General features: G+C 41.4%; 1 protein-coding gene across 3 annotated transcripts in view; it reads left to right on the plus strand.

Annotated features, from left to right (window-relative positions):
• Positions 1 to 2689, plus strand: part of RBL2 (RB transcriptional corepressor like 2) — a 48078-nt gene extending 45389 nt beyond the window's left edge. For all 3 annotated transcript variants that reach the window (XM_090061882.1, XM_090061881.1, XM_090061883.1), the window contains one exon: positions 911 to 2689. In XM_090061882.1, the coding sequence (XP_089918008.1) occupies positions 911 to 1081 (171 nt within the window). In that variant the 3' untranslated portion in view covers positions 1082 to 2689. The remainder of the gene's footprint in view (positions 1 to 910) is intronic.
• Positions 2690 to 9403: the final 6714 nt, after the last annotated feature.

Consider the following 9403-nt stretch of genomic DNA (forward strand, 5'->3'; position numbering starts at 1 on the left):
CATACTTCAAGAAGGATATGGAAAGACTGGAGAGTCCAATGCAAAGGAACAAAAATGATTAAGGTTCTGGAAGGTATAATTTATCAAGGAATGACTGAAAGAGCTGGGGTTATTTATTCTGGATGAAAAGACAGGGGTGATTCAATACCTGAAGTGATTACAGAGAGGATGGAGATGGGCTTTTTTCTGTGCCTGAAAGGGACATTGACTAGGAGCAATGTCCTCGAGCTGCAGCAGGGGAAAATTTAGGCTGGAGATTAGCAGGAATTTTCTGATTATGAGGGTATTTGGGCATTGGAACAGGCAACCAAGAGAAGTCTTCAAGAGCAGTGGCCTGGACTACATGGCCTGGTGAGGTCCCTTCCAGCCCCATGTTCCTGGGATCTTAGGAAACCAATGTTCTGCAAGCAAAGACAGCACCTGAGAATAGAAAGAATAAAGCTGTATCCTGATGCTTATGAAATAAAACACTATATTCTGTTCACCGTATTCATACAGTACTGAAAATATTAGTGAGCCACAGAGTATATAGTATTATAGACAGTTCAGTTTCACAGGCCCCTTAAAAAGGAAGGTAGCCACATTACCAGGCCATCGTAAGTGTAAGACAGGCTAATTTAGGAAAGGTGGGTAAACAGTACAAGTAATGAAAGTGGAAATGGAAACATCAGTGGTGCTATAGAAGTTTAAAAGGTTCATAGAGATTGTGTTTGCAAATAAACAAGCACAGATTCTAATTCAGTACACACAGGAATGGAAAAAACTTGCTTCCACAAAATCATGCAGTGCTGTAGAGAACAAGTGAATAGCAAACTAGTAAAAGTTTTTGGTAGAGAGACAGATCTTTGTTTTTAGAATTGTTCTACAGTTGTATGAATGCCAAATGTTGCTGTTTCCCTTTAAATTGCAGAGGCTGAGAGAGATTAACAGCATGATTAAAACTGGGGAGACCCCAACAAAGAAGAGAGGTATCGTCTTAGAAGATGGTACTGAATCGCCAGCCAAGCGGATTTGTCAGGAAAATCATACTGCTCTGCTGAGAAGACTTCAAGATGTAGCAAATGATAGAGGTTCCCACTGAGTTTAGTCTATGTTCCAGAAAGAGCTGTTTTCTCTTCACTGGTCTCTGGCTAATCTGTCTAGCCAAGAGGTCTTCATACCCTCAAAATACTCTGATTCAGGAAGCCTCAGTGCATCTCCATTTTAGGTTACCATCTTTTCAGCTAATTTTTTTGTAAAAAGGTAAGATGCTACCATTCCCAGGCTTTTTCCCCTTCCATTGTATTGACTGTTTGAACTGCCTACATGGGAATGACAACTGCTACTGCACAGTCTCCCAGTGGGTTAAAGCAGTTTTTCTTCTGGAGGCCAACCATATGAAATCACATCCTGTCTAAACTCTAGGGCCACACCCACCAAAACCTCCTATGTTATGAATAGGACATAGATGTAGAGCTGCAGACAGAGTTTGCATATGCTGTTTTTCTTGGTGCTTTATTATTTTGTCATAAAGTATCCTCTGACTTGCATCATCAGACACCAACAGTGTTAACAGACAAGGTGCCTTGATTGGACTTTTGTTGGGAAAGCATTTTGAGGGGAAGTATTTTTAAGCAGTGAAGAGAATCAGGTTCAGGATGTTTCATGTGCCTCCAAGAAGAATTAAGTGGTTTTGCTCTAATGTTTGGGCTCTTCACTTTAGACCTAGATCATTGTTAATGCATTTTGTTTTAGCTGTGCAATGTGAACTTAATGTTCAATGGGTGGCACTTTTTATAGGGCTGTGAAGCTTTGTTTTAAAAATACAGATTAGTTTTGCTGTATATTTGCAATTGCACTTTTTAAAAAATGTACATATTTTTCAGATGGTCAAGACAAAGATGTTTTCTGTATTAAGTAATCAAACTTTCGTATTTATTTCAAAATAGCCAATCCACAGCTCTCCTTCAGCAAGCATGTAAGCAGTAGTAGGAAGGTTTGGGTATTTTCAATAATTTTATACGGTGATTCTTCAGATTAAAATAGCTAAGACTATTTTAGTATTCTCCCCCCTTACTCCTTTGAGTAAAGAGGCAGCCATCTTACCTCTTTATACCCCAAAAGAGGTAGCACCTTAAACTTGAAAATGCAGTCAGTGATCATTTAGTTGGTTGTTCTGAAGCTTTCAAGCTAGTCCAGTAGAAAGAAAGGAAAAAAAAAAAAAAAAAAATCAAGATGTCCAGAAAAAAAATCTTTTACCACTAACAAGGAATTTTGTACATAGTTTTGGTTGGAAAGGCTCTTTACATATCAGCATGGCTGGTATGTTTAATCTTCATTAATACTAAATGTGTCCTACAATAAATAGCAACGCAAAATTGTGTATCACGTTGCCCACAACATGTAGCACTTCCAGGATTCTTCATAATGTTGAAAGAGCCAAAAAGCAAGCTCAATCTTGCAGTCATTTATGTTTATAACATTAGACAAATGGGAAATTTTAGGGTATAATTAGTTAAAATAATGAGTAAGTTATTGGTTAACTTTCATTGGTCTTATATACACAAAAATGCAGAAAAGTGTTCCTGTAAAAAGATATTTATGAAATTGGTCAGTTTTTTTCACTATACCGTAACCCTACTTTGTTAAGCTATCACAAGTGTATTTTTCAATAAAGACCATTTTAAATGGATCTGAATGGACATCCTTGTTTGACCTAATGACTGGTCTCTGTTTTACCAAGATGTGTTGGATTCTTACAATTCTGATAGGCGGTGCAGTGATGTTCTAAAATAACTAAGATGTCCTTCAGAAGTTGTTGACATGCTACTTAGACGAACAGCTGTTGATGCAGGTATAAGATGCAAGACTCAGCACCTGTGACCAAGAAAAGATTTTTTTTTTAAATAAATTAAAAGCCAAAGCAAGCCCCACTTGATATGCCATCTTCCTTACTACAAGAATTCCTGTGCCACTTGCTACTTGACAAGACTAAAATGAAACTAACAGACTTCAGCCAGTTATACCAGTAAAAGTACAATGTCTATAAGCAGTAGGAAGCCAGTCTATATCCATAACAGAAGTTTAGCACACAGATTCATTCAAAAATGGTGAAAGATTTGCCCCCTCCCTTGCCCCAAGAGCTAATGTGTTGTGTTTGTTATTGATCTAAACTATGCCATTTACAGAAAACCATGCAACTTGGACTGATTCCACCTCAGGCTCTCAATGTCTGCACCTAGCGTTCACATCTGATTACAAGTGTTGAGCAGCAGTAGTGAAAGGTTACCAATACTGAATGGGAATACTATAGGATCAGAGATTTGCATGTTATGAATGCAGGGGAAGAAGTGTCCTCCTGAAGTAGGTGTGTATTTACATGCAAGCCCTTCTTTTAAGACTTTTTTTACATGAAAAAACAGTGCTTTGTTACCATTTGATGCTGTAACTGCTAATAGCAGAAGCAGTGAATTAAGTTAACCAGTTTTTCAGTAAGCATAACAAAAAACACCCTTTTAAAAGTTAAGTAGAAAGGTGAGCTTCATAAAAACACCCTTATCACTCCTAAGCAAATTGAAGTCTGCATGTCTTTACAGATGAGAAATCAAAGAAATTCTTCTATTATACCTTCTGTTGGGGTATCTGAAAGAAAACATAAAATGCATTTTTAGAATGCATCTTAAGTTTCCTTAAATGTATTTGAGAATTTCTTGTTAGAGATGCATTATAAGGATAAATAAATCACAACAATACTGTGCTTTAATAGACTGAGGCTCCCTGTACACATGCAGGTAAAGGTGTGATGTGGATCCAACACATGATTGACACACAGTCGTGCCTTACTGCTGGTGTAGGGGGAGCCCAATCCTGTGCTGGCAAGAAGCAGGCTTCCCACAACTGGGAGGCCCCTTTGCTGATGGGGCTCCCAGCTACATGGGTGAGATGCAGCCTGGACCAAGAGCCATGTGGGTTGGGGGTTTCACACTGGGCAATGTGCACCCTTGTGGCTGGGTGCCCTGTCAGCTGCAGGGGAGACCCTGCTACATACGCAAATTGAAGCTTGATAGCAACCAGCTACAAAGTTAGTACACATTTTCATGGTCTAACTTTATTATAGCTGGTTGGAACTTTATTGTGACAACTACTTTTTGCACATGTAGCTGGTATTAAAAGTAATTGTGCAATTAACCTAATTGCACAATACCTGTAAAGTGTAAAAGGGGCCTGAGCACAGATAATAACATATTTGAATCCAGACATCTTCCACAGTCTCTCTGAACGTATATAGGAATTTAGAGAGGGGAGGGTTGAAGATCACCCCTCTCTAAACCAACCCAGCTTAAATACTTTTGTAACTTGTTCATCAAGACAGCTGGCAGAGATTTTACAACCTCTCCAGTTAGTGTTTAAATTGCTCACATCACTAAAAAAGTTCTTTCTAATAGCTAAATTTAAAGATTTCTCTTGTCATTTCAAGTTACTTTTTGTCTGCTCTAATGGGATAGTGAGTTCAGGTCTTTACGAGTCCCTTCATGCAGCCACCACTCTCAATCCTCTTCTCCAGGCTCAACAACTCTAGTTCTTTCCTTGAGTGCCAGGTTTCCTAGACTAAGTCATTTTTGCTGCTCTCCTTTGGATCCTTTCCAATTTCTCTCAAGCATTTCCAGAAGAAGCATGGTGCTCAAACCAGACCCAGTACTTGACAGGAGGCCTCACTTGTATTGAACAGAGGGGAAGCATCTGTTTCTGGACCTGCATACTGCGATGCACTAACATAAGTCAATGCCAGCAGTTTGCTGTTTTTCCAAAACTTGAACATTGCTCCATTCAGCATGCAGCCCACTAACCCACAAGTGCTTTTCTGTAGCATTACAGCCAAACTGATCTGTCAATCCACAATTTAGATGTGTGCACTTAAAAACTGGGACACAATCCAAAGTCTTGCATTGGTCATTACTGAATTTCAGCCAAGTTAGTTCTAAACCATTTCTCCAAATGATCAAGGTAATTTTGAACATTATAAATCTTTTTCTCCATAGTGAACCCTACCCCCCGCCACAAAATTTTTTTATACATTTTCACATCTTTGTACTCTTAACCTACACATTCAGGGTCTTTTGTGCCACACAAATCCCTAACTAACTGTATAAATGGTACTAGCTGGACCAGTCTATCTGGAGCAAAACTGCTTTCTGTGCAGCACAATTCTGTGTTAATAGTTGCACTGCTGCCAGTTCCACAGGTAGTGTCAGTGGGACATGAGCTTGCTCTGCACTGCAGAGATATCCCCAATGTCATCACAAGTTCAAAATGCAGCTCTACAGCAAACACCAGCTAAAGTTATTGTAACACAATAAAGCAGAAGCTACAATTCAATCCAACACTGCTTCATTACCTAGGCTTCAAATGAACTCTGCCACCCTACCCATGCAGTTCTCCTTAAGCTGTTCCTTCAACCAATAAGTTTCAGCAACAGGTACTGGGTACATACACACCAAGTCTTGTGAGAACTAAGAAACTGGTCTCCCCTCCACTTCAGTCAGTAGGGAGCAAGATCATACAAAAATGAGACTTTGTTTGTTATGTTGTTATATCTATCCCCTTCTCCCCACCCCCACACCATCTTTCCCTCTAAATTGAAAAAGTACTTACTGCTTTTGCCTCGAAGTGGAAATGGTTTTCAGTCTTATACAGAGAAGGAGCTACTTGAGCTGATGCCAGTTGCAAGGACAGCAGGTAACCTCTCCAAAGGGGGCAAAGCCTAGCATTGAGTCCCTTTCTGCAGTTCCCTCCCATGTGGGAGGAAGCCCAGCTGGGGCAGATTTCCAATTTAGAGAAGAGTCATGTAAGGAAAAGCTTGATTCAGGTCACCTGAAAGCAGCTTCAGCACAAATATGCATGCCAGCAAGTTATTGCCATTAGTGCCCAAAACCAAATCCAGCTTGAAGGATAGAGCTGGGGCACATGATTCATAAAGCATAATCAAAAACTGTTTAGATGCCTAAATATGGGCTAGTGTACAGGCTCAAAAGCAATCCAGACCAGGCATCTGCATGCTCAACTCCTGCTTACATTAAGGATCATAAAGAAACTGAATTTAAGACAAGCCAGAAGGTGACATCATTCATCCACACCAAAACCAAGTCTGACAAATGTCAGCACACCTAAAACTGAGAATTGGAAACTACTATGTGCTTCCTTACTAGATTACTCGCTCCTAAGTACATCCTGAGAGAGAAACAAACCAACCACTTAAACATAAGGTGCATCTTAGCCAGTGGTCCTAAAACTACAGAAGGTTTCTAGACAACAATTCAAGTGAGGTCCTGCCGAATGTCAGCATGGCACAAAGCGTCTCCTTACACATTGCTAAAGGAGGTGGCAACCATCTCTAATGCGTCTTTTCAGCATAGAAAAGGAAACAAAAAAACCAAGACAATCCAGAAGCCATAGGGAGAGATGAATGGAAGTTTTGCTACAAGCTTCCTTCTGCAGACAGATGTGGTAGGATTTCTTGAGTGCTAGAAGATTTGAAGTCTTAACTTATTTCAAAAAAGTGCTTTTAGCATCCAAGTCACCCAGCACTAGGGTGGCCTTTCATCCGGCTTTATAGAGGACAGTCCGGTTTTCTGGTCCTCTGTCCTCTACCTTTATGTCCTCTACTTTTCAGTGCTTGGCTGTCCTCAATTTCTGAGCCCTTGGGAGACTTGGGGGGGGGGGGGGAGAAATTATTCTGTTCTTGAGGTACCTCGATGACTACTCTACCTGGCACATTCAAAAAAGTTTCCCCCATGAGCTTATGCTTTTCTACTTCCTGTTCTCTACCCATTTCTCAAGGCGTTTCAACTGCTGCAGAAGTTAGAGGGCAAATTGAGCAATAGTCAAGTAATGCAGATCTAAGGAACACTGAAACAGTTCATAAATTAATTAGGTTTGCCAAACTAATCATGAAAAAACTCCAACTCAAAAGAATAATTTCCTTCCCCCACCAGCTCAAAGTGGCAAGAAGGGAAGGGGAAATCCAAAATTCATTTAAAAATTATTATTATTACTAAATCAAAATGAGTTTTTTTGCTTGACTTAAGGCATGTCAAAAAGACAGGCAAGATTCTTTGGGTAGATGTGATATCTTTTATTAACCAACTGAGTAGTTAGAAAAAAGTTCTTAGCAAACTTCCGGGCACAAAAATCGCCCTTCTTCAGACAGTGGGAGTCTCTGGTGTTCTGAGATCTCTCAAGGAATGAAAGAAGTTAAGAGGTGTGAAAAGATGTCAGTGAAAATGGAAAAATCCTCAAACAAGTGTCACACATATTAGAAGACCCAATTCTTAAAGCAATCTTTGCATAACCACCTCCAGAAATGTTATACATCTCATCTAGTGCATCAAATGCCTGATGGAAAATACGTAGGAGAAACCAAACAACTACACACTAGAATGAACACACACTGAAAAATCTATCAAACACAAGATATCCAACTACCTGAGGGGGCACACCTCTCCTCACAAGACTATCACTCTTCAAGCTCTAGATTCTAATCCTCAAAAAAGGAACTTATAAAACAACATTCATAGACAAGCCTACAAAACTTCACTTCATAAGTTTACTGGATACAAAATATCATGGACACAATATAGACGTTGGATTTATAATATCCAATTCACCAGGTACCTGCCAGACCTGACTTTTCCCCTCCTACCCCTTCTTCCCCTCCCCTGCTTTTCTACCCTTTGTCTTCCTAATTTCCAGCATTTACTTTTTCACAGACAGCCTCTTTTCTACCCTCAGGTACAGTACCTTACCGACCTTTGGCATCTTGCCCCTTATTTCTCCCCCTCCCTCCCTTTCTGTTTCCTAATTTCCACCTATTTATATTCTCACTCGCATCCCATCACACTTTTAGCTTTTCTCATTCCCTGGAGATCTCAGAACAGCAGAAACTCCCTATGCCTGAAGAAGGGCAGTTGTACCCAAAAGCTTGCTAAGAACTTTTTTCCAACTACTTAGTTGGTCTAATAAGAGATATCACATCTACCCAAAGAACCTTGCCTACCTATGTCCTTAGACCAACACAACTACAACTGAAAACCTCAAAAAAGAGACTAATAATTGCACAAGTCTATTAATAAATGCCTTTGTTATTAACACCAAGAGATTAGCAACAAAAATATTTCAGTTTATAAAACTACGTTGCTACAGGCAGAGTAAGGCAACATCTAAGGAGCAAAGGTCTAGCCATACTACATCGCTCCCTTAGAGAGCTCAACCTTGCAAAGAGTCCTGAACAAACAAGATCACTTATTTGACGAGTAACATTTGTTTTGTGGCTGTTTTGCCAGATGAGATAGAAAGAAGGCAGCACCAGTAGGTAACTGACCAAAACCAACATAAGGAGCCCTTGGGCTTTGCCCTTCCTCACTTAAGCTCTAGCTGACAATGTCCTTCAGGGGTGGGGGGAAGAAACTAGAAGATATATTTTCCTTATTTGTTGTTGAAGTAAATTGCAGGTGATGCAACAGATTTGGAATGGGGGGGACAGAAGGGATTAAAAAAAGGGAAGGAGGGGAAGGAGTGGGGAAGGGAAACAGCAGCCTACTCTCCAGCCATGTAACTTTAGGTATCTGTTTCTGGGACACTGCCTACTCCCCCTACGATGCTAGGGATTTTCTTCCACTAGCTAATGGACTATTTTTAACACATCTCCTTAAACTATAACCAAAAATTTGTTCCCGAGGAAAGGACAAGCCTCAAACAATCAACACTAATCTAATCTAGTGCAGGGCTGGGCAAGATGGCAGATCTGGCCAGCAGCTGGACTCCATTTCCCAGCAGCCCCTGCCCACATGGCTGGGGCTGGTTTCCATGGCGACCCCAGCCACACCTGTACTGTGATAGCAAGGCTGTGGTTGCCAAGGAGACCAGCCACAGCAAGGTACACAGCAGGGAAGGGCAGGGCAGGGGGCTGCTTCAGAGCTACCCGGATCTGCAGCCTGCATGACCTGGGCAGGGGCAGACAGGCAGTGGAGCGCAGTTCTGCCCCAGCTTGGAACCAGGCTGTCACCGCTGCAAGGAGTCGGGCCAGAGCTGAGAGGAGCCGCTGACTGCGCACCACTGCAGCAGTGTGTGCAGGCTGCAAATTGCAGCTCTGCCCTGACCCCAGAGCAAGCTGCCCCTGTTGCAAGATACCAGTGGCTCCAGAGCAGCTCCCTGTCCTGCCCTGCCACATGCCCTGCCAGCACAGCTGGGCCAGTCTCCATGGCAACCACAGCCTTGCTATCACAGCAGAGGTGCAGCTTGGGTCTCCATGGAAACCAGCCCCAGCCATGTGGGCAGGAGCTGCTGGGAAATGAAGCGCACTGCTTACACAGGCTGGACTTTGCTTACCGTATGGGGGAAAATGATGAGGATTCGTTTTACTAGATTG

Source organism: Crocodylus siamensis, chromosome 9, assembly GCF_052110815.1.
Source record: "Crocodylus siamensis isolate JL-2025a chromosome 9, ASM5211081v1, whole genome shotgun sequence".
NCBI lineage: Eukaryota > Metazoa > Chordata > Crocodylia > Crocodylidae > Crocodylus > Crocodylus siamensis.